Here is a 25401-nt window from a genome sequence, read left to right as displayed (position 1 = left end):
GGTGGCTCCTAACTTTGAGGAGAGAGGAAAGAGAAACAAGAGGCTCTTAGTGATTTAAGAGCCACTCTTCGAGCAACATTTTTCCTCTCTCTCCTCAAATCTCAAGTTAGGAGCCTAAATGAAGAGTCTCTTGAAGATGCTCAAGTCGAAATCATTCAAATTTAAAAATTTTGGTGCTTAGTATGCCCGGACCATCATAAAAAAAAATCGTTATTTTTTTTTAAGCATAAAAAAAAACGTTTTTATAATAAGATTAAAAAGTCAGGAGTCTTGCCATGCAAATAAAAAGGAGCAAAGCTATCCTTGTAGCGGACATTGATGGGTTGGGCCTGGTGTACAAAGTGGACTGGTCAATACAGATTTAGCCCAAAACATTAAACACTCTTCTTCTTTGTGGCGGCAGTTTCCTAGGAGCACAGTGAACTTCAATACTTTCTATTCTTTTTACTCAACTATTCAAAGCCAAGAAACAATTGGCCCAATAGCAAATGAACCCAATAATCAAATTTTTTTACAAGCTTCCACTAAACTGAACAGACTCCTCTTTCGTAAAAAAAAAAAAAAAAGTCTCCTCATCGGTCAATATTGATGTTTTAATTTCTAAAATTCAAGTAGTAACAAAATTCGTACCTAAGTTTCATTGATGAACTCTTTTTAAGATTCATATGTACAAAATTGTGCCCTAAAGTAGGAGTAAGTGATGAATATTTCAATTGATATTATTAAATACTGGGATTTTCTTATTATATAACTATTGAAAAAGATGTACAAATTTGTGTATTAAAATTTAGTCAATGGCATATATTTTAGCTGGTATTGTTAAGCATTGAGATTTTTTGTAACCATCGAGAAACTGCCATTTTAATTGTCATTTTTTTCAAAATAAAATTGTGTCAATTTTTATCTTTTTTTTTTCACCAAACCTTGCTTTGTATTCACATATATATCATGTATGTACAACTAATGATCCATATAGAAACTCAGGTAGGAGTATTTGTTACATGATGGCTTCTTTTCTTTTTAAAGTATGGACCAGTTCTTATACACACAGATGTATGTATGAATCTTTAAAGGCAAAAGGAGGCAACAAAATAGGATTTGGTAAATGACAAACAAAAGAACCAATATCTCCACCCAATTTATCCTCCTTGTCTTTATTACTTTGATTTCTTCCACTTTGTTTTTATCAACATTATTATTATTCTTTTAATTAATATTCATATTGGTTGAAGTACATGTAATTTGAACTATGTGAATTGTCTTTATGCCGCTGAGAAGACCGGTATAAATTACAATGGAAAAAGATTATGATATGATAGATCTCTTTTATATTAAGAACTCAATTTTTGTTGAGCGTAATCACATGTATTTGACTCGGATTTAATTAAGATTTCAAATTATCCTATAAAAACTGATGATGATCAATCAGGATTTTAAAATATATTTAAAAATATAATGGTATTCAATTGAAATTACTTAAGATCCATTAAAATACAATCAATATTCAATATACTTATATAAAGGAGAAGCGTGGGGCGTGTAGGTGGCGCCTCTCACATCGCTCCGTTTTATTTTTCTAATTTTCTGGAATTTTTGGATGAAAAATATCAAAAATTAAAACTACCTTTTTAAGTTTCAGGAATATTAGAAGCAAGTTTCAGAATCTGATTTTGTTTCAGATTATTTATGGAATATAGTATCTTGAAAATTTTAATCTGATTTTGTTTCAAATTATTTAATTATGGGAAATACATATTTTCAGATTATTTATGGAATATAGTATTTTGAAAATTTTAATCTGATTTTGTTTCAAATTATTTAATTATGGGAAAGACATATTATTTATGGAATATAGTAACTTGAAAGTTTTAATCTGATTTTGTTCGGATTATTCAATTATGGGAAAGAGCAGCACACAAGTCTCTCTGCACCTATAAATACTTCTATAGATGGTAGGGTTTTGGATCATATAAATACAACCTCCTCTCTCTCAATACCACAACCCTACTTCTCTCTGGTGATAGTTCTGTTGCTCGATTTCTAACTCGAGGTGCCAAGTGAAGGCTGTTTATACAATATTAAAAAAATAAAGATTGTTGCAAACAAAGGTAGTTATAGACCGTTATATTGGAGTCGACAAATCCAAACACGGGAAAAGAATATAGTCTTCATATGATATTGATGGTTGATATCAATAAATTAACTATTAGTGATGTATGTTGGTTATTCTTTTATAATATTTGTTTTGTTCATCTGACATGTTGTTGTTAATTTTTATATATTTTATTTTGTATACAGGAAAAAAAAAAATTGGAGGAAGGTGACAATGTAAGAACATGATTACTTTTCAAAAAAAATAAAATAAATAAAATAAAGATTTGTCATGCTTTAAATTGTTAATTACGTGTATAAGTATTTTCATTTTCCACCATGAATTATAGTACAATTTTGTAATTTTATATATTAGTATTGGTATTACATCAAGATTTTTATAATATAAATTTATTTTATCCTACAAATATTAATTTTGAAACATGAATATACTTTTTATAGACAGCCACAAAATTATTTTATTTTGCAAATATTAATATTAAATCATTAATATAATTTTTATAGGCCGCCGCAACGCGCGGTTTCTCAACTAGTGATATTCAAATTCTGATGAATTTTGAATTCATAAAATAATGGATCATGCGAGATTGTTCAGTTAATTTGATGTTTTCTGAAATCCTACTATAATTATGAAATTTTAAAACATTACAACTAAATTCCAAAATTTTATCTCAATTCTGTGACATTTTATCAGAAATTCACATTAAATCAAAACCAGATATCAATAATCAAAATTTATGAATTATCATTAATCTATTTTTTTTTTTAAGAAAAGGAGATAATTCAATAAATAATGGCCATACGGCATCTACAAGAATGATCGAGTTGAACAAACATAGAAAAAATTAACATGCCTGTCTTCATACCTAAGATGAGACAAATAAGCAATGTTGAAATTGACGATGGTACATGTATAAATTTTTGCTCTATGTTCACCATCTTTTCCAAAAACTCCGTTTGAGCTATCGACCACAAATGCAATTCCCGAAAGGTTTTATCGATGAATCCAAACCACTCTCACAAAAGGAGAGAAAAATCACACACTCTCACCAGGGAGAGAAATCAAACTATAATCAAAACAAACTAAAACAATTAGATCTGCACTACGACGCTCAGGAGATAATCGATCCACTCACAAATCCAAAAAGGCTTCTGGAAGCGAATAAGAACGAAAATCGAAAGTTTCGGTGATATAGATCTAAGAAAACTTTCTCCGAATATGGAGATTTATTAAGAAACTCAATGAAAAAGCAAGAACAATCAAAAACTAGCAATCAAACGAAAAGATTTGGGGCTTTCCACCGGAAACCGATGTTTCCGGTGGAAAGCCCCGTCGGAGATGAAAATAGGAGGCGGCTGGAGAGAAGAGAGAAAAAGAAAATTGAATTATCATTAATCTATTAAAATCCTGTTAAATACACGCCTAAATCAAGACCTCGTCCACTTTACTCCTTAAATCGCAAGTTACCAAAAATGCAAGATAGAAACGAAGTGTGATCTAGGATAAGAGAGTTGTCCCTTTCAATGTCCCAAAATGAAACGTAATAACAGCAAACAGATAGCTGCTTCCAAATGCCACCTATGACCTAACTATGCATCCATAGGATCCAAGTCCACTCCTAATCACTTCCAACATAGTTGCAAACATGCGAGTTCTCCTTCCGCTTATACAGAGCTCGGACCAGGGTATTCCGACAAACATACGGAGCTCAAAAGTTAACGAAGTAGCTCACTTCTAGTATCGACTGACCTTTAAAATTTTTTAAAAAAGAAACAGGTTCTGTTTGGGGATTAATGGTCAGCGGTTAGCGGATTGAACTAGATGTTCTGACTAGCTGATTGAATTTGATGTTTTGACTAGCGGATTGGATTAGCTGTTTCTCGTAAAACTGTTTGGTAAATAGCTGATTGATTAGCTTTTTCTGACACAAACCAAAACCTCTAATCCAAAACGCTCCTCGAAGTAGCTTTTTCAAAATTAGCTTTTTGGACCCAAACCTCTATTTCAATCCGATAATTACCAAACACTAAAATTAGCGGATTCTAGTGGTCAAACCTCTAATTTTTGCTCAAACATCTAACTTCCAAACAACGCCACATCCTAACCTGTTTAGAAAAGTGTTAGAAGCTATGGCTTCTTCAAAATTCTAAATCCGTCATATTGTGTATACCAATAAATTTATATAATTTGATGATTTTAACCAAAGGCCGCATTCTCTGTAAAAAAAAAAAAAAAACACCAAAGGTCGCATTTTGATATATTTTACAATTAGTAGAAACTTAAATTGATTATAATTATAAAGACATTTAATTCATATTTAATGTGTCCGTTTAACAAGAATTAGATACTCAAACCCATTAGTGATTTTAGATTAGTAATTTTGTGATATGAATGCGAATTCTAATTTTATTTGGAGTGTAAATCATTCTTTACAATTTTTCTGAGACTTGTGATTTAAACGTCCCCTACATAACGAAAGTTGTTCCGGAATTGGTACCAGATATTTCAATGTCGAGGAAGATGCTGATCGATTTCTTATCTAATTTGCGAGTCCCCATCTATATCTCCTGTCTAGCACATTGAATGGTAATCGTTAAACACACAACTTTCTATCACTATCGGAAGTGCTCTAAATTATTAAAATTAATGCAACTTATATCCTGTCATCAGTTAGTGTCTTGATTATGATATATACTAACTATGTTCCATGATACTTTTAATTCTAATTCAAAAAATTAATTGACACATTAAACAAACAAAAAATTAAAATTTAAAGCTTCTAGCGAGGAGAGAGAGTTGCACACGTGCGTGTGTGAGATGGTCCGGGGACATGAAATAGCACACAGGCCCGGCTAAGGGCCAGCCTTTGCACATGACAAAAACGGCCCAACATTATATTAGGTGCTTGCATAATTATAGTTTGATTATTTTATATTATTCTGTTAAAATTTAAAAATATTTATATACATTGGAATCTCCCAATTAAATAATAATCAAAAGAATAATAACCTCGTTAAAATAATATTCTCTTACGCCCCCAATATAATATATAACATAGATAACAGATAATGTATTTTTACGCTCGATAACGTAATAAATTTTTTCCTAAATATTATTAATTTAAAGAAGTTTAACTATGTCACGATGAACAATTTCAAATCATTTTAAAATTATGTACAGTGAACCTTGATTAAATAATCATCTCATTAAAATAATATATTTCTTGCACAATATAATGTTGGTATTTTATTTTCGGTAAACTTATAAACTTAGTAAAAGATTGTTTTTTCTGTTTTTCTTTGAGTAAGTATCAATTCAATAATAAAAAGTCATACGGTATCTAAAAAATGTCGTGTCGAACTAACCATAAAATAGAAACAATAGCGTCGTGTCGAACTAACCATAAAATAGAAACAATAGCTGATTAACTCATTCTTTTTGATACAATCACGTCATTTGTTGAAGATGATATATTTACATGTACTCGTTTCACCATATTCAGTTGGAACTAGTCCGGTTTGAGCTATCGACCATAATTGTGATCCCATAAAAACTCTTATCACTAAATCAAACACCATACTCTCACAAACAAAGGAAAGAAATACCAAAACTCTCACTAAAGAGAGACTACAACGAAACTGAAATTGCAAATTAAATTAAAATTACAAAATAAAAGCAAACTTAAGATCCAGAAAACAAACCACAAACAAAAGAGAAATCGGACCCCTCTAAACCGTATAGCCATCCACAAACACAAGAATGTTTTTTCTTAATTCCGATATTATTATTGTTATTCTTGTTAATTGAATTCAAATCTCGTTATATGAATGGTGTATGAATTTACTTCATGTTACGTAGATGTTTCATTGTCAAAGTAAAAGAGTGAAAAGGAATATTGTAATATATTAAACGACAAGAGGCTTATATAAAAGCACATTGTAACTTGTAAGACAATAATTATAACCCAAAAAGCATGCATCTTGTTTCATGATTTTGCATAATATAACACAACAGGCTTATAGCTCACGCATTTGGAAAAAATATACTGATGACTATAAATAGTTAAAAAGCATGGTTACATGAGTGTGTCAAGGCAAAAAGAAAATTACAAAAAAAATATTAAGTAAGTAATCTTTTTCTATAATAGATATTATACATATTAATGACTGAAATTGTAAGCTATTCATATTGATACGAAATTGTAAGTTATACATATTAATATTTGTTACTTTGTAATTCGATTATTTATTATAAAAGGAATCATCGGATTTTATTACCCTCCAACGGGTCTTTTTCTATCCAATGTTTTAATCACGAAAAACGTAAAATGTTTGCAATCGGATAATTGCGTGGAACTGTAAAAAATTATCAAACACATGTATCTTATTCCAAAGGTACGATGAAAATAGTGAGTTAAAAGCTTTTTGTGATTAGGAGCCCGGTAGATTTTGAATTATGACCTATTGTTTATTTATCAGGGTGATTTAATATAATAAGTGTTGAGTTTAAATTATTTATTTAAATAATTTTATATTATTAAAAATTTTAAGAGTTATTAAAATAATAATTAAAAAATAAGCCCTAATAAATTATTTATAAAGAAAAACTTAAGTTGATAAAAATATAATCCTCCTAACTCTTAATTTTAAATCTTTTTATTTGTTTCTAATTTTAAATTGTTTGAATTTAAAAGTTGAAGCAGAAGTGAAAGATATATAAGTGTTTAGAAAAGAAGAAGTTTTTATCTATATGAACAATAAAAAAAACAGAAGCCAGAAGCAGCTGGTGCTTCTGTTGACCAAACGGTCACGATAATAGTTAAAAAAGCAGAAGCCATTAGCAGCCGTGCTTCTGCTAACCAAACCGCCACGATACCATGATATTTATATGGAATTTTCACGAGTTCGAGAATTATGAGAAGGATATCCTGATTTAAAAGTGTGTTGTTAATTCACAAGATTAGCGTCTAACTTTCGGTTGCATGCCTGGGGACCCATACTCGAGTAGAAAAGGTTTGAGTCCATCTAACGTTACCCCAATCTGCAGTGAATTGGCCATTTGGCCTTTGCGCCACCCACTCACAGTCCTCCACGTGTCACCCCGATCATGCATAAAGCTTTCACCTCTCTTTCTCACACTGCACCCCACTCCCCTCGTTAAAATTGCCCAAAAAAAATTAATTTAATTTAATTCCACCCATTTATTTTCTCGAAAAATTCTCCGGTCGCGCGGTGCGGTGGTGGCCGCGGTGGACACAGCCAGCATGTTCACCTAGTGTTCTGCATTAGTCAAAAGAAAACAAGGTGTTAGGAGAAGAGACACTGCACTAAACTCTCTTTGTTGTGTCCAAGACATTGGAACAAACTTATTCATTACACAAACACTTATCCTTACTTGATATTTTATACATTTATATCGGTTCTAGTATTCTCTCCGTTCCAAAACAATAGTCGTTTTGATTTTTTACACGTAACCTAAAGTCGTAGTTCATTGAATTTGTCCAAGTGACTCAGGGTGCACTTTCCAATCTGATATTGTGTTAGCAGCTTGGTTTTGAGTATCGAAAACTCGAAATGAGCAGAAGCTTTGCCTCTTGTCTACTCTAGTGGATCTCAATAAGTCTCTCTCAGTTGCAAATGCTTTCAACTTTCTCATTACAATATAATACAACAAGGTATGGAGCTGAATGGAGTTTCCGTTTTTTTTTCTTATGTGTGTGTGTCAGTGTGTGATTTCCGAAGTTCAGTCAGGATTGTAGCTTAGGTTAGCCTCCTCTGGTTCCACGGGTGCCTATTGTTGAAATGGGAGAATTAATACATGAAAAACAATTTTAACTTTTTTCATTCATTTGTGAATGTGCTTCTTGTTGTTGTATTTGATTTTTTATTCAAAATAATTCTCAGCGATTCAATTTCTATTTTGTGTTATGAAAATTGAACAATTTGTTGTGCTGTTATGAAAATTCGTATACATGATTCATGAATGTTATCTATGATAGAATCATGCAATTGTCAGAACTAGGTGTTTAAGACATTTTAATTTTGGTTTCAGGTGAAGAGGAATTCTTCTGCAAAATGCCTTTTAGATGTTTACTGGGCAAATGTCAAGGGGGTTCAGAGAGATCGTCGAATAGGCCAGCTGACCGGAAGTGTGGGACTAATCGTGGGCGGTCTTATGTAGCCCCTGAAAGGTTTCCATGTCCCTCAACAACGGTTCAGCAAAGCAGGTGGGCTAATTTACCTCCTGAGTTGCTTCTTGACATAATACGCAAAATAGAGGTCCGTGAGAAGTGGCCTGCACGGAGAGATGTGGTTTGTTGTGCTGCAGTTTGCAAGTCATGGAGAGATACAACTAAAGAGATTGTTAGGACACCGGAACAATGTGGCTTGCTCACATTCCCCATGTCGTTGAAGCAGGTAGCTTCGGTTTTTTGCCCTCTTTAAATTTTTTTCTGACTTAACATGTAAAGCTTTTAAATTATGTTCTTGCTCATCTTTACTCTCTCATGGTTGATTTTTTCCCCCTTTATAAGCCTGGACCAAGGGATTCACCACTTCAATGCTATATAAAGAGGGAAAGGGGAACATCAACATATCGGTTATTTCTTGGGCTTAGTCCAGGTAACGAGCAGTTAATCTGTAACTCAGAACACGTATAAATCTTTATGAAATTGATTAAAAAGGCGATAGAATCAGTGACCATGTTTATTCTATATGCAATTAATCTCAGTTTTCAATGTTGAGAATCACTTTCAATGCTAAGACTTCTCTGTTAAATTACAGCTCTGGCAGGGGAAGCTAGTAAATTGTTGCTGACAGCAAAGAAGATCAGAAAGGCCACAAAAACCGAATTTGTAATATCCTTGCTTGCTAATGACTTTTCTCAAGCCAGTGATGCTTATGTTGGGAAGTTGAGGTGAGCTTTGATAACGTAATTCCCTCCTTTCATCTCAAGCTCCGCATTCGTGAGCACTCACACATATTAAATTTTATGCAACAGATCTAATTTTCTTGGAACCAAATTCGTGGTGTACAATAGTCCGCCCCCATGTGAAACTCCAGCAGAACCTGATCTCCATTCATGTCAGAAAGTATGTAAAAAGAAGGTTTCTCCAAGTGTAGCAGTTGGTAATCATAAACCAGCAACCATAAAATACGAGCTTAATGTTCTGCGCACAAGAGGGCCAAGAAGAATGCAATGTACTATGCATGCCATACCGTTTGCTTCAATCCAGGAAGGCGGGACTGCTCCTACTCCATCGACGTTTGGGCATAGCACTGATGAAAAATATTGTCCCTGTACAGACCTCTCAGAAATATCAGAACTGGCTCATGGTACAAGAGCTCCATTAATTTTGAAAAATAAATCTCCTAGATGGCACGAGCAATTACAGTGTTGGTGTCTGAATTTCAAAGGTCGTGTCACTGTTGCATCAGTCAAGAACTTCCAGCTCGTGGCAGCTGTCGATATATCACAAGACATTCCATCCGCAGAACAAGAGAAAGTGATACTGCAATTTGGAAAGATTGGGAAGGACATTTTCACTATGGATTATCGCTACCCTCTGTCTGCCTTCCAAGCCTTTGCTATATGCTTAAGCAGTTTTGACACTAAACCCGCCTGCGAATAACAATGTTTATAGGACTTGATTGTAGATACGATCCTACGAAGCTCTGCAGAACCATGTGATGTTATTTCTGGAGATAATATCTAACCAGAAGTATCTGATCATAGAATCGGAATTGTTTGTAATGTCAGTTGCATTTCTTTATGATTTCTTGTTAGTTGTTCTGTGTACTATATGTAATCATCAAACTTGAATAAACTTTACATTACATGACATTGTTATTCATATTTAGCAAATCTGAAGCATCGCAATTCCAAAATAAAATAAAAAAGCAGTTTTGTGGATGGTGCAGCATCCTTATTTTGTACTCTTTGTTTATGCATCAGCCTCTGGTACTCAGTAGAGGCTGGTTATTTTTGCTCTCATCAATGTAGCTATCGTCGATGTCTATGACACTGAACTTTTTACAATGGTCTGGATCAGAATCGCTTGGTTTCAGGAAGGGGCCTCTAGGTATCTCCTTCAGATGGTGTCCTTGCGTGCCTCGGATGACCCTTTACCATCATACAGCAAGATGGGCTCTGTTGGATCGTAAATGAGAGTTACGTGGACACCGGGATTCCTTTCAGTAATGAAGCTGTTCATCAGAATGGAGTTATTGATGTCCTGGACATTGTTGTTTATAAATGCTTTTGTTATTTGGTTTTCTTGATCATTTTCATTGCTTGATCTCTTGCGCTTGGCTCTTTTGTTTCTCTCCTTCTCTTTAGTACCGTCAACAGGTTCAGTTTTGAGCGATCCTTCATCTTTTGGTGACTCGAAACCAAGTTTCATGGATGCTCCTTTGTTTTTTCCTACCAAGGCCACGACGCTTGCTAGCTGTTCAACCTTGGAATTCTCTGTATGTGCCATAGCCATCTTTTGAGCAAACATAGAAATGTCGTTTCTGAGCGAATTCTGGAAGGGAATTTGATCTTTATTTGATATCACAGGCTTTTTACGAGACTCACTGACAGTGCTTTTGATGTCTGTTTGTTGTGAAGGCATGGTATAAGTTTGTTTTTCTTCGAAGCTGGTGGCTTTGGGGATTTTCGCCTCCTTTCCAGAAACCATATGCTGATCCTTCAGCTGCTTCTGTTCCGTCTGAGATGAAACCTTTAGCTTCTCTTTGCTATTCGGTGATAACCCTGATGCCCCAGGAAAATGCACAGTCTTTGGCCTCTCCTTGGGTTCTTGTGCCACCAAAGAAGTGTTTTCGACCATTTCTATGTCTCCTTTTGGAGACTTTGCAACCTTTGTTGGGGATTTGAAGGTTACAGTGGATGTAAGTTTTGTCTTGGATTGATCCTCTGGTGATTGTGGTGGAGAGACAGCTACATGTGGTTTTACGGATACTGGTGACAGAGGCTTATCGGAAGTGGCAGAAGGCTGTGGGCTCTTCAAGTGAGTCGACATCATTGGTGGAGAAGGGAGCCTTGTTGTTCTTTCTGTTTGTTGTGCATCAGTTGCTGTGAGGGATGGAGAGGAGGTGATTGGAGATGTTTTTTTCGGAGGCAGAAAGTCCAGCTGTGATGGAGATCGAGGCTGTTGGACTGTTTCAGCTTGTGATGATTTTTGGAATTGCTGGCGGTTTGGTGATGAGGGCTGAGGGCTGGATTTTGATGATGGGAGCTGAGACGTGTCTCGTTCTTTAGAAAGTATTCGCCATGGTGATGGGGGCTGGGGAGTGGCACTCAGTTGAGATGGGAGCTGAGGAGTGGCACCAGGCTGAGCTGATGTCGGTGATGATGATGGTGATGGGTGTTGAGATGTAGTTTGGGAATGAGTTTCAGATGGTAATGCTGGTTTAGAAGGATCCTGGGACTGGGACTTGGTTTCTACTGATACTTCAGGTTGGGGAATAGGGTCTGAATCTACCACTGCAGATGTCTTTGGAGACCACAGTGGTGGCGCCTGCAGTGGAAATGCTGGCCCAGAAGGAACGGCAAGGGGCTCAGTTTGGCTTTCGCGTTGAACAGTAGGTTGAATGGAAGGAGGTGGTTGTGCTGGGGCTATACCCGGAAGCCTAAATGGTCTTCGAACAGGCGTAGTAGGGTTGATATTAGGCTCAATGTTTGGGGATTCAGCACGGGGAGGGCTTTTAGTTGCTGTTCCTTCTGTTTGTTGTACAATTGGGGCTGTGAGAGACGGAGAGGAGGTGACTGGAGATTTCCGGCCAGAAGACTGAAACTGTCGTGGAGAATGAGGCTGTTGGGCATGAACTGGTGATGAGGGTCGAGAGGCATCTCTTGATTTAGAAGATATAGGCCCTGGTGACGAGGGCTGAGGGCTGGATTTTGGTGATGGGAGCTGAGAAGGCAATTGCCGTGGAGATGGGGGGCGAGATACGACACTGAGTTGAGGTGACAGTGGAGGTGGTAATGCTGCCTGAAAAGAATTTTCAGACTGAGATTTGGTTTCTGGTGGTACTTCAGCCAAGGGACGAGGATCTTGTCTTGCGGATATTTTTGGAGACCATATTGGCGACGCCTGAGGCAAAGTTTGGGGGGTAGAAGTGATCGTAATAGGCTCACTTCGGCTTTGGCTTTCAACAATAGGTTGAATGGGAGGAGGTGGTGGTGGTGCCGGGGCCATACCCGAAAGCCTAAATGGTCTTCTAGCAGGCGTCGTGGGGTTTACATTAGGCTCGACTCTGGTTTGAGGTTGAGATGTAGTTGAAGGGGCTACAGCTCGGGGAGGGCTCGGAGTTACAGCCGGAGGAGGGGCTGGTGCAGACATCATCCATGGGAGACGGAAACGGAACATTGGCCTTTGTTCCCCCATTTCTTTGGTTAGAGTGATGACAGGAAGGGTTTGTTGATGTTGTATAGAACCAAATTAGAGTGAATCTGGTGATGTTGATGTAAACCACGTTAGACAGAATGGATGATAAATATGAATGAATTGGATACCTAGCTTGACACATCAATCTTTGTATATCTTTTTATTTCTTTGCACTCTTCTTTGAGAGGCACAAATTCCTTTGTTGATCATCTCCCTGATGTCCAGAATCTCCTTCTTACCTTTTCACGTTTCAGGTTATTCTGCCTTGGTTTAACTCCGTAAAACACGTAACTCTGCCTGATAAAAATTCTCACCAAAGAGGTAAACCCCAAGCAAAATTTAAGTATTCTCAAGAAAAGTACAAAATTATATTTGGGACAAGCAAAAGATTGCACTCATGAATGCATCCACTGTGTATCAAACCCTATGAACCAAACAAATGAGACGCAACAGCTTACTGCAAAAAGGGTAAAAATAATGACCATGTTTTACATTATTTTGAAATACGAAGTAAACTTCCATCCTAGGAAGGTCACTTTCTAGTTACAGCTATGGTTTACAACTACGGATTCATTAGCTGTTTGCAAAACAGGGGAAATGCATTACATTACATCAGAATAACCGTGAACCATTCTAAAGTTTACTCTGCATACTAACATATGGAGAGCTAAATCTAACTCCATTTAGCGTTTTACCTGTGACATTGGTTTGGACCAAGTTGGTCTCTTGGTATTGTTTAAAGTCTCAATCGCCATTAGGTGCACTTTAAGTTGATCTGTAGCAGCAAAACCCCTGGTTTCCATCAATCCTTGTACCCTTTTAGCATCTTGGGCAAATCCACCATTTATCAGTGATCTGATAACCCTCTCAAACTCTTCATGACTCAGCTGCTCCTTCTTACTCTCTAGAACTCCTAAGGCTTGAAGAGCCTTCTTTTCAACCCCGGCCTTCAAGTACATATCACAAAGGCTTATGTGAAGCTTTAGAGGAGGAGCCTCACCTAGCTCAGTAATCTTACCCAACAATTCCTCGGCCTCCTCAATCAGCTGTAATTGGCCAAACCAGTCGACCAGGACACTGTAAGTAGCCACACCAGGCTCAAAGCCATCCTTCTCAAGCTGCAGCAAAAGATCCAAGGCCTTGTCCAATAAATTTTTAGTCTCATACGCTGCAATCATGCTAGCTGTACACTTGTCATCTGCCTTGTGACCCATACTTAGCATATGGTCAAACTGGTGCCTTGCTTGATCTGGATCCCCAGTTTGCCCATAAGCCTCAACAAGCAACCGACAAAACTCCTTGGTCGGCTGGAAACCTGCAAACTGCATAGTAGTAGCAATCCTCTGTGTTCCGATAATATCACAAGTCTGAACAAATGACCGAAGCAAGGCCATATATATTTCCTCAGTGGGTTTAATATCCCTGGTCTCCATCTCAGTTACAAGCGACTCCGCCAATTTCGGCTTCCCAGCATTTACACAGGCCCTGATATAGGCATAATAGACATTCACATCAGGGATAAAACCTTGGCTCCTTAAGCTATCAAATGCCTCTTTTGTTCTATCAAGGTTGCCTGCTTTGCTGTACATGTGAACCATAATACTTAACGTCAATATATCTGGTATGATTCCAGCTTCATTCATTTTCTTCAGAATTCTCTCTGCGTCTTCTAATCTATTCTCTTTTGCATGATTGTCAATAAGCTTTGAGTAATCTCGAATGTTTGTTTGAAAAGATTCTTCGTTCAGTATAAGCTCTGCAACCTAGTAAACAAATAATAACCAGATAAAAATTACAGCATATTTGTATGTAAAATATTAGTAACAGCATAAGGAAAGATGCTAATACATTAGTAAAATCTTGTCAGTATTAGCAACTCCTATGCAAAATTGTAAAAGACAGGGAAAGATGCTAATACATAGTAGAGGGATTTATTGAAGTTCATATATAGCAGCAGCATCTTCACAAATCAACTTGTAAGTCTTAGCCTTTTAGGGCCCTTGTAATACATAGACAATCTCGTCATTAACTAAAAATTAGGTTGCTGTATTAATATTATAAAAGCACTTACACCAAACTTCTAGGCAACGCTTGTGAACATATATAATGAGATGCAAAAGAAATCCACATATAGTTGACAGATATATATACATAACTGTTTGAATTAATCGAGCAGAACGTGTATAATGATATATAAATATAGAACGAGTACACGTAAAAGGCATGGACAGCATGCATATTGCATGTACATATCTTATATTTTAAATTAAATTAAATGGTGAAGAGCACTCCTGGCTTTATTTGGACACTATCTTTAGAAGTATTTAAGAATATAAAGCGAAAAAGCTAATTTTCATTATCATGGGTAAAAGTGTTTTAGCTGTCTATGACTTGACTTCGAATCCATTACGATTTACAAAATACTTCATAAGATGCTGTCTACAGAAAAGGGGATGGGGAAGGATTACTTTCCTGGTGTTGCAAAACAATGAAGTGCCTCACTGCAGGAATTTTTTCCTGGCTGACTAAGAGTGAATGGTGATCAATTAAAATTTAACACTGACCAAAGAGCATAATTAGGTTTCACTGTTGATCTGTAGCCATATACAAATATCACTACCAAATTGTTTCTACACACTGACGATCAAAAAATTAACATGATTTCACTGTAATCTTTTTGTATTAAAATACGCTAATTGGAAGATAATGCAGCATGAAGTCCATCTAAGATTCACCTAGCAAACCACCAACCCAGTCAAGTTCCCTGACAGACCAGAGTGCATTTCCAGCCATTGATCTAGATTAGATATTTTTATCATGGCCAGATAGATTTATGACATGAAATTATAATAAATGGATTATGATAAATATGAGAATTGAATTTAGAGCTACATTTGTTGTTTTTTTCTAAAAATATTTACTTCATGTACATAAACTTGTATGTATGTATGTATGAACTCTCGAATGTTTTCCCTCTGTTTTTATATGCATCAATTTTTCCCTAATGAATGAAGTGCTACTGCTTTAGTTGCCTCGTTGGACAAAGTAATGCCAAAAAATTCTACCAAGCCAAGGAACAAACAAAGATACTCATTCCCGTTCAGAAAATAAACATACTCATTCCCGTTCAGAAAATAAACATAAACTAAAGAAATGATACTTTAAGAACTAACAGATAAGCAAAAATAGTATTAGGTCTTATGCTTTTCAAAATTGTATTCAAGGAACATGGCTGAATAAATTCAAATTTCAAACAGATAGCTTATTGAATAGATTAACTGCGCAGAACCACAAATAATTGAGACCGCAAGATAACAATTAAAGGTCTGACAGAGTCCATAAAGTAATCAATTGAAATTAAAACCTCCCCAAAGCAAATTTGCTTTGTCATATAGTTCCGTGAAAATAGAACGTGCAAGAGTAATATATTCTTGTTATCCAGTTTTTAGGATTTTATAAATCACCTGGACTAAAATAGAGACACACCAGATAAGCATAGGTATGGAAAGTCATAATGAAGCAATAGCCACTCTCTTAAACAACGTCAGTCCGCCATAAGAATTTACAGAAGCAATATGCAATGGATCAAGAGAGGCCCACACAGAAGCCCAAACCATTAATAACGTTTACTAGAAGAGGCCCAAAGCGCACAGGAGAAGGCCCGAAAGACACAAGGGCAGAAAGGTAAATGCAGCAAGAAAGGGCAGCGATAAGGGGGAATGGCAGGGAGAATTAGGGTTATCGATTATGTGTTAAGTAAACCTCTCTGAGGATTTGGAGTTCCAGCTACTCGAAAGTCTGGGTTTGTATTTCTGTTTAAGTGCTGCTAAGTACGTTGTAGTGTTGATTTTCAGTAACAAGTGAGTAAAAGTTATCTAGTCCATTACAAATTGGTATCAGAGCATTCTACGATCATGGTGCCGCCGCCCGAAACAAGAAACAATCAACGGTTGGACCAAATGGAAGAAACGATCACAGAACTCCGTCGTACCATGTCAGAGGACATTACAGGTGCTGTGAATCTAGTTGCCGCCGATTTGCAAAAAACCCTAATCTCTCAAATCACATCCAGCTTGGACCAGGTCACTCAAAAGCTGCAGATCCGTATAGATCGGGCCCGCGAAAACAATGAGACCCTCATTTCAGACGTCACGAAGAAACAGGATGAGTTTCAAGCGGAAATGAGAGCTACTGTCGCAGCACTGCGCCGGGGAGCTGTTGGAGGTAGTTTCGGTGGGTCTGGAGTGGGTTTTGCTGGTAGCTCCAACCGAAACAAAGATGATGAGATACCGGAGGATCACCGGGATTGGGGGGGTGGCACTAATCCAGGGAGTAATTGGAAATACAGGAAACTGGACCTTCCAGTTTTTGATGGTAGCAACCCAGATGGGTGGATCCTTCGCGCAGAGCGATATTTTGCTTTTTATCGCCTCGGTGATGCAGAGAAACTGGAAGCAGCGGTGGTGGGTTTTGATGGCGATGCGTTGTTATGGTACCAGTGGGAAAATAGTAGACGGCCGATTCGTCACTGGAGTGAACTGCGCCGTTTGATCCTTCAACAATTCCGTCCACTGCATTCGGGGTCCTTATGTGAACAGTGGTTGGCTGTCAAACAAACCGGCACAGTTGCAGAGTTTCGCCGCACTTTTATTGAAATGGCTGCACCTCTCGAGAACATACCAGAGAACATCTTGTTGGGGCACTTTGTGAATGGGTTAAAGGAAGAAATCAGGGCAGAGGTTCGGGTAATGGGCCTTTATAATCTGGAACAGGCCATGGACCTTGCACTCAAAATAGAGGAGAAGAATAGAATTCGAGGGCTACAGGCGGACGAAGGTAAGTCCCTGGCTCGTACTCATCGTTCCAATTCATATAGTCAGTTTTCATTTTCAACTGCTAACCCTCCAACTAGTAATTGGGGGGGGGGGTTTAATGGGTCTAAATCTGTCTCATGGGGTTCTACTTCTGGATCGGGGTCTTCTTCCCCCAGTATTGGTTCCCAGTCAAACTCTGTGAACTCTGGTGTGACACCTAATAAGGGTGTGTTACCAACCGCCAAACCAGTTGGGGAAGTGCGACGGTTGTCTGATAAAGAGTTGCAGTACAAGCGGGAACGGGGTCTTTGCTTTAGGTGTGATGATAAATGGATGGCCGGACATCGGTGTAAGAAGCGGGAGTTGAATGTATTGTTAACACAGGAGGACGAGGAAGAACCACTGATTGAAGAACCAGGGCCGGGGGAGGAGGAGCCGAGTCTGATCAACTCAGCTGTATCGTTGAATTCTGTGGTGGGTTTGACATCTCCTAAGACTATGAAAGTGAAAGGAAAAAAAGGAAAAATTGTAGGACAGGAGGTGATTGTGATGATCGATCCCGGGGCAACCCACAATTTCTTGTCTCGAGCAACAATACAGAAATTGGGGCTGCCCGTAGATGAAACCAAGGGATTCGGCGTAGCACTGGGGAATGGGGAAGAAGTACGGGGTACGGGTGAGTGTCGTGGCATTTTGTTGCAGTTGGAAAGTGTGGATGTCGTGGAAGATTTCTTGCCATTTGAATTAGGGAATTCAGATGTCATATTGGGGGTTCAGTGGTTAGAAAAGTTTGGGGCTGTAACTACAAATTGGAAGTCTCAGCTAATGAAATTCAAGGTGGGGCAGCGATCAGTAACAATACAGGGAGATGCCACCTTAGACTGCTCCCGAATATCTCTTAAAGCGATGTTGCGAACAGTTAGAAAAACAGGAGGAGGAATTCTGGTGGAATTAACGAAATTAGAGGCTGATCAGAAGGTTACAGAAGTCCACCCAAGCAAAGCAGTGCCACCATTCTTGGCAGAAGTGGTGAATAGCCGAGGCCAAGCTTTCCAGGAAGTGGAAGGATTACCTCCCCAACGCAGCCATGACCATGCTATTGTGTTGAAACAAGGCAGTAACCCGGTTAGTGTACGCCCGTACCGGTACCCGCATTCACAAAAAGATGAGATTGAGAAGTTGGTTCGAGAAATGTTAGCAGCGAAAATTATTCAACCATCTGTTAGTCCTTTCTCCAGCCCGGTTTTGTTGGTGAAAAAGAAAGACGGCTCGTGGAGGTTTTGTGTGGATTACCGAGCTTTAAATAAAGAAACCGTGCCGGACAAGTACCCTATTCCAGTAATCGAAGAGCTGCTTGATGAGTTACATGGGGCGAAACTATTCAGCAAATTGGATCTCAAAGCAGGCTACCATCAGATTCGAATGCGGGCAGAGGATGTGCATAAGACTGCATTCCGAACACACGAAGGGCATTATGAGTTTCTGGTTATGCCCTTCGGATTAATGAATGGGCCCTCTACATTTCAGTCCCTCATGAATGTGGTTTTCCAGCCTTTCCTCCGCAAGTTTGTTTTAGTTTTTTTTGATGACATTTTGATATACAGTCGGAATGAGGAGGAGCACCGGGGGCACGTGGCATCAGTCCTAGACACACTGATTGAACAGCAACTGGTAGCAAATTTAAAAAAGTGTGAGTTTGGAAGGGCTGAAATTGCTTACTTGGGACATGTTATATCTGCCGGAAGGGTAGCTGCAGACCGCAGTAAGATCCAAGCGATGCTTGATTGGCCAGTCCCGCAAAATCTTCGGGAGTTGCGTGGGTTCTTGGGACTCACCGGATACTACAGAAAATTTGTGGCTCATTATGCACAAATTGCGCAGCCATTGACTGAGCAGTTAAAAAAGGACCAATTTGGATGGTCTCAGGATGCCACAACTGCATTTAACCTGCTGAAACAAGCCATGAGTTCCGCTCCGGTGTTGTCGATGCCTGACTTCACCGTACCTTTTACATTGGAAACTGATGCTTCGGGATATGGCATAGGTGCTGTGTTGTTACAACAAGGGAAGCCGGTTGCATTTTTTAGCAAACTCTTGGGAGTCCAGGCACGATCCAAGTGTGTGTATGAAAAAGAATTAATTGCAATCTGTTTAGCTGTACAGAGATGGAAACATTACTTAATGGGGCGCCATTTTATCATTCATACGGACCAGCAAAGTCTCCGTTTTATTATGCAGCAAAGGGAAGTGGGGGCAAACTACCAGAAATGGATCAGTAAACTTATGGGTTTTGATTTTGATGTGCACTATAAACCAGGCCCCGCAAATAAGGTTGCGGATGCACTGTCCAGAAAGAATACAGGGGAAATCATCTTGAACATGTTACTTTCCACATGTGTGTTGGACTGGCAGAAGCTAGATCAGGAGGTGAATCGAGATAGTTTTTTGAGCAAGTTGAAGGCAGACTTAGTAGGGGGAATACGTGAGCACTTGGATTTTGAAGTAGTACAAGGCAGATTGTTGTATAAAAAGCGGGTGGTGGTACCACAGAAGTCAGGATTTATTGCCCAGTTGCTCCGAGAACACCACGATTCTCCGGTTGGCGGGCATTCAGGTGAAGTAAAAACGTATTTACGTTTAGCAACTGACTGGTTTTGGGTTGGGATGCGGAAGGACGTGTCTGAATATGTACGCCAGTGTCTGATTTGCCAACAGAATAAGGGCTCCAACAGAAGTCCGGCCGGGCTGTTGCAACCCTTGCCGATTCCATCACAGGTCTGGGATCAGATCTCCATGGATTTCATTGAGGGCTTACCTCCATCTCGAGGGTATGACACGGTGCTAGTGGTGGTTGACAGGCTCACAAAGTATGCTCATTTTTTGTTGCTGAAGCATCCTTTTTCAGCAGTGACAGTGGCCGATCTGTTTGTCAAAGAAGTGATCCGTTTGCACGGGTTTCCAACCTCGATAGTATCAGACAGAGATCGAATATTTCTCAGCGGATTTTGGCGTGAATTGTTCCGTCTTCAGGGCACCACACTGACTCGGAGTACAGCGTATCACCCACAAACGGATGGACAATCCGAGGTGGTTAATAAGTGTCTGGAAACTTACTTACGCTGCTTCGCATCTTCACAGCCAAGGACATGGGCTAAATGGATCCCTTGGGCTGAATTCTCTTACAATACGTCCCCACATTCATCTCTCAAGGTATCACCCTTTCAGGCCCTGTATGGGCGAGCTCCTCCCCATCTCTTACGTGTGGGTACTGGCCAGACCCCAGTGGGGAACTTGGAAGAAGAACTGCAGTTACGTGATGCCGTATTAGATGAACTGCGAGTTAATTTATTGAGGGCTCAACAAATCATGCGGAATGCAGCTGATGAGCATAGGCGGGAAGAAGTTTTTCAGGTGGGTGACTCAGTATACCTTAAGCTGCAACCATATCGTCAAAAATCTTTGGCAAAACGCCATTTTGAAAAGTTAGCAGCTCGATACTATGGGCCATTTACTATTGTTGCAAGAGTTGGTGCGGTGGCCTACAAGTTAGAATTACCGGTCCACAGTCACATCCACCCTGTGTTTCATGTCTCACAGTTGAGACGGGCGATTGGTCCGATTCCATCATCCCCTACTCTGCCTAATAAGTTTCCCCAGATCTGGAATTGATTACTATACCCGAGGCAGTGCTGGATGTGCGTTCTCGTTCACACGAACAGTCAGTCACGACAGAGGTCTTACTGAAGTGGTGCAATATGCCTGAGTTTGAAGCAACCTGGGAGGACGCAGATGTGATCACAGAACAGTTTCCAGATTTTCACCTTGAGGACAAGGTGCGTCTTTGGGCGGGGGGTAATGCAATGGATCAAGAGAGGCCCACACAGAAGCCCAAACCATTAATAACGTTTACTAGAAGAGGCCCAAAGCGCACAGGAGAAGGCCCGAAAGACACAAGGGCAGAAAGGTAAATGCAGCAAGAAAGGGCAGCGATAAGGGGGAATGGCAGGGAGAATTAGGGTTATCGATTATGTGTTAAGTAAACCTCTCTGAGGATTTGGAGTTCCAGCTACTCGAAAGTCTGGGTTTGTATTTCTGTTTAAGTGCTGCTAAGTACGTTGTAGTGTTGATTTTCAGTAACAAGTGAGTAAAAGTTATCTAGTCCATTACACAATATCATATTTTTAGAATGTCTACAAACGAGATGTTAATAAACATGTTTAACAGAAAACCTAGATAAAAAAAAATAAGAGTTTAATGTCAAAAGTCAACTGATTAGGTTTTTGGTAACGGACATAATAAATTAAATTAAGGTAAAGTGCTGAACCAATATTCAGTATTTCATTAATTTAACTTCTGATGTCTGAACAAAATCAGCAAGTTACAAAATAAGTACCAATAGCACAACTAAGAGAATGATAGAGCCATAACAAAAAAAAAAAAGTCTCGTAGGAGGGCTGCACACCAAACTAAAGTACCATTTTGGACGCATTCAAATTAGAAATTGAGAAAAAACGCCAAGAAGTGTATCACCTTAGCAAAGTACAGTTCCATTTTATTGTCCATATAACCATGGGAAATTGAAACATATATATTTAAGCCGATGACGCTAACTAATCTATCATTTAGTACCACGCCATGAAATTCACACACGGCAGACCTTAGAGAGCAAACATAACACTGCAGAAAAAAATGGAGTATACAATTGCATACATGAGATCAATAGGTAAAAAGGAAAATTTAGAGTATTACCTTAAAATATATGGGTTCATTCTGTTCTTTTAACTTATCAAGCAAAGCAATCCAGTCAATCCTGCGGGGACTGAGAAGTTCCACCCATTCAGCTAATAGAGGAGAAACGTCATCATCAGCTTGTAATGTAAGAATTTTCTCAGTAATAAGTTTGCATTTCCCTGATATTGGCTTTGCTTCCTGAGGCCAGATGATTTCTCCAGTCTCGTGAATTTTCTTCGCCACTTCGGCCCACTTAGGATCAGAGAGATCAAGGCCATAAATCTTGTATTTTATCTTCCCATGTCTCTTCGGAAGTGCAAAAACCTTATCTTTCTTTTCACTTCCCATCTCTGTACCACTTTCAGCAGTCTCTCCTTCCCTCACAGTTCCAGATTCCTCCGCTTCTTGAGCTTGCTTTTCCTCCTCTCGAAGACGCTCCAAACTTTCATAAAATTCACTCTCCTCAAGCTTCTCCCGAGCCCACTTAAACCTCAACTCCCTCAACATCTCCCCTCGAACACCTATCTCACCAGCAAACTTATACATCTCCCTAACTTCATCATCTTGAAGAAACTTCTTCATCTTCTCCTTCTTCCCCGCCTTCTCCATATCCTCCAAAACCATGGTACAAACCTCCCAAACCATCCTCCACAAATCCTCACTAAAATCATCCGACGGGACCATAGCCACCGAACTAAGCATCTTCTCAAGACCACTCTTTTCAATCTCCGCCACAACCTTCGACGCAATAATCATCAGCATTGCATCAATTGTCTGCCTATCCGAATCAACATAAACCTCCGACAACTTCCCCCGCATAATCCACACCATTCTCGACAAAAACTCATTCATACTCCCATCATCCTCCGGGTCTTCCCCATCACTCTCCACCTCCCCCAATCCTAATTCTTGAACAGACTGATAAAACCTCCTCCCAAACCAAATGGGTTCTGACCCGTTTGGCCTAACCGGGTTTTTCGAAACAAACCCCCCATAAATATCAACTGACAAAGAACTAATGGGTGATGCAGTTACACATAAATGGCCATTCTTAGATACAATTCTACTACTCAATCTTGACAAATTGCTAACAGTTTGCCTAGAACATAATCTATATATATTCATCACAATATAAATCAAGAAAACAGAGATTATGCGCAAATATAAAGTAAAATCAAAACTTTAAGAAGACCCAATTAAATCCAGTGAATAATGTCTAAATCTTTACCTGACAAACGAGAAATTAATTGGGTTTTTGTTTAGCAGCACGTAGAGAGCAGGGGCAAGTGGAGAAGCTGAAAAAGAAGTAGGGTTTACACCCATGACATTTTTATTTTACTTTTTAGATTTATTGATAAAAAGCATATTTTGAACTACTTCATTTAAAATATAATAAAAAATTTAAATATATATTATTATTTATATAACAACATTCTTATAATACATTTGATAGAAAAAAAACATTCTTATAATACATAAGCTATTCAGTACTCTAATATGTGCTTTTTATATATTTATTTTGTTTAAATTAGCATCCTTGTTTTATATCTTTATTTTCCCGATCATAAAATTATAGATTTCTTATGCAACTTAAAAATCATTATGATAAGTCGACGATTATATTTATAACATATAATTGATTGTCATATAAAAGTGCGGAAAGTAAAAGCTAAATTTGAAATTTATATGTTCTTAATATATATATATATATATATATATATATATATATATATATGTGTATGTATATGTATATAATTTTACAAGAAAATATGAAATGAAATTATAATAATAATTTAATTTAATGATATCTCTCCCCAATTAGAAATATTGTAAATTTTTATTTTATTAGAATGAAAATAAAAATAGGATGCTATATTTTTTCCAGCTATTAAATATTCATCCTTTTGATAACTAATCGATTATATAACTGAAAATATTTGTTCATTTTTTTTTAATTAAACTGATAGAAAAATATTTATTTTCATATTTTTGAGCAAAATATAAAAATATTTATAAATAATGTTCCTACTTAAGGCGGTCAGAACATGCTGTATACCCTAACAAACAAAGGGGCCAAGGGGGGGTATGCTTATGCAATTATGCTCACTGGGCTTGGGACTGGTTTTGTTTTCTATTATTTTTCCGATAACATACGTAAACTTTTAAAGCTTGGGTTTGTTTAAAATTGTTAGATTAGAATTGTTTTTAAAATTTTACCGGAAGTTATTATAAATTTATTATTGAATATCATCAAAATATGATTTCATTATATTATACCTCAAAATATGTATATATTAAAATTGTTATAAAACAGTTATTTGATTGCAACAATTTATTCTTGCCAATGAAAATGTAAATATTAGAAAAATCTCAAATTATTATATTTTTGTAATAACTATTTTCTGGAATGAACTTCACTCCCTCACAAACTCCAAACTCACAATCAATCTGTTGCTACAGTCCAGACAAAAGCTAACTAACTTTCATGTTATTCCATGACTAGAAAAGCTTAAACAAATCTAATCTCTTTGAATATGAAATCAAAATCATAATAATAACCGGGAGACACAGGCCATGTCTAATCTAGTAAAGAGAATAAACATACATGGGACCTGAGCTTTTATTCACTCTTTTCACTAGGAGCAAGAATAACATAAATATCTACTCCTTTTCTACTATAGATGGTAAAGAAATTATTGATGCAATTTATTTTTTTTCATTGTTTAATCATATAATTCTCAACTGAAATTATGCCATTCTTATTGGTTGTTCATGTATCCACTTATCAGCTAGAAGAATCCATCACTGAAAGAACCTTTTACTACTTTTTGCATTCAGATATAAAGAATTGAGATCCTTGCAGTATCTCAATCTTCACTTTATTCAGATGTGGGGTTCTCTGGCTTATTCCAGTAGTGGAGTGGACCATGTAAGTTGCTAGAAGTCAGTTTCTTAGGTTCACTTATCCACCATAGTAAAGAGCCTAACCACCTAGACTGTTTGACATGGTCACCAGACTCACCTCAGTGCTTAAAACTTACCGTACCTGGTCTCGGATAAAAGTGTCAGACATGAGTATGTGTCCAGGTGTAGACTCGTCAAATTTTGAAACTTTTAGATGTTTTTGGCCTAAAATAAGTGCAAGAATGTTTATACATGTAATCCGACACGTGTACTCTATGTTATCCCGACTATTCATTTTGTCTCGAGTATCTAAGTCCGACACTCGACACTCGGACATGAGTATCGACCGTTCGACTCTTATTTTAGGCCAAAAACATGTCAAATTTTCAAAATGTTGCCGAGTCCAAAACTTGGACACATATCGAGTTTGGATATTTTCAACCGAGTCT

At 37.8% G+C, this 25401-nt stretch overlaps 3 protein-coding genes across 3 annotated transcripts; 1 reads left to right on the top strand and 2 right to left on the bottom strand.

The window, feature by feature from the left end:
* The first annotated feature begins 7253 nt into the window (after positions 1–7253).
* LOC108223427 (tubby-like F-box protein 5) lies at positions 7254–9953 on the top strand. The gene is made up of 5 exons (XM_017397689.2): positions 7254–7787; positions 8165–8529; positions 8646–8733; positions 8896–9028; positions 9113–9953. Exons 2-5 carry the CDS (start codon positions 8188–8190, stop codon positions 9741–9743), a joined length of 1194 nt encoding a protein of 397 aa, XP_017253178.1. The 5' UTR covers positions 7254–7787; positions 8165–8187; the 3' UTR covers positions 9744–9953.
* Positions 9954–10202: 249 nt separating this feature from the next.
* On the bottom strand, positions 10203–12503 carry LOC108221842 (uncharacterized). Its single transcript, XM_017395695.1, has one exon. The coding sequence runs from the start codon at positions 12501–12503 to the stop codon at positions 10203–10205; it is 2301 nt and encodes a 766-aa protein (XP_017251184.1).
* Positions 12504–12957: 454 nt separating this feature from the next.
* On the bottom strand, positions 12958–23371 carry LOC108223038 (uncharacterized). The gene is made up of 2 exons (XM_017397086.2): positions 22067–23371; positions 12958–14266 (listed from the first exon to the last, which is right to left on the bottom strand). Exons 1-2 carry the CDS (start codon positions 23171–23173, stop codon positions 13187–13189), a joined length of 2187 nt encoding a protein of 728 aa, XP_017252575.1. The 5' UTR covers positions 23174–23371; the 3' UTR covers positions 12958–13186.
* Positions 23372–25401: the final 2030 nt, after the last annotated feature.

The sequence above is a fragment of the Daucus carota genome, chromosome 5, assembly GCF_001625215.2.
Source record: "Daucus carota subsp. sativus chromosome 5, DH1 v3.0, whole genome shotgun sequence".
NCBI classification, from domain to species: domain Eukaryota; kingdom Viridiplantae; phylum Streptophyta; class Magnoliopsida; order Apiales; family Apiaceae; genus Daucus; species Daucus carota.
The sequence above is the reverse complement of the archived record's forward strand: the minus strand, read 5'-3'. Positions and strand labels throughout refer to the sequence as shown.

Coding starts and splice junctions, on each gene's coding strand:
- LOC108223427 (XM_017397689.2), top strand. CDS start 8,188: ATGCCTTTTAGATGTTTACTGGGCAAATGTCAAGGGGGTTCAGAGAGA. Junction 8,734..8,895: donor ATTTCTTGGGCTTAGTCCAG/GTAACGAGCAGT, acceptor GTTAAATTACAG/CTCTGGCAGGGGAAGCTAGT. Junction 9,029..9,112: donor GCTTATGTTGGGAAGTTGAG/GTGAGCTTTGAT, acceptor TTTATGCAACAG/ATCTAATTTTCTTGGAACCA.
- LOC108221842 (XM_017395695.1), bottom strand. CDS start 12,503: ATGGGGGAACAAAGGCCAATGTTCCGTTTCCGTCTCCCATGGATGATG.
- LOC108223038 (XM_017397086.2), bottom strand. CDS start 23,173: ATGAATATATATAGATTATGTTCTAGGCAAACTGTTAGCAATTTGTCA. Junction 14,267..22,066: donor ATGAACCCATATATTTTAAG/GTAATACTCTAA, acceptor TTTGTTTACTAG/GTTGCAGAGCTTATACTGAA.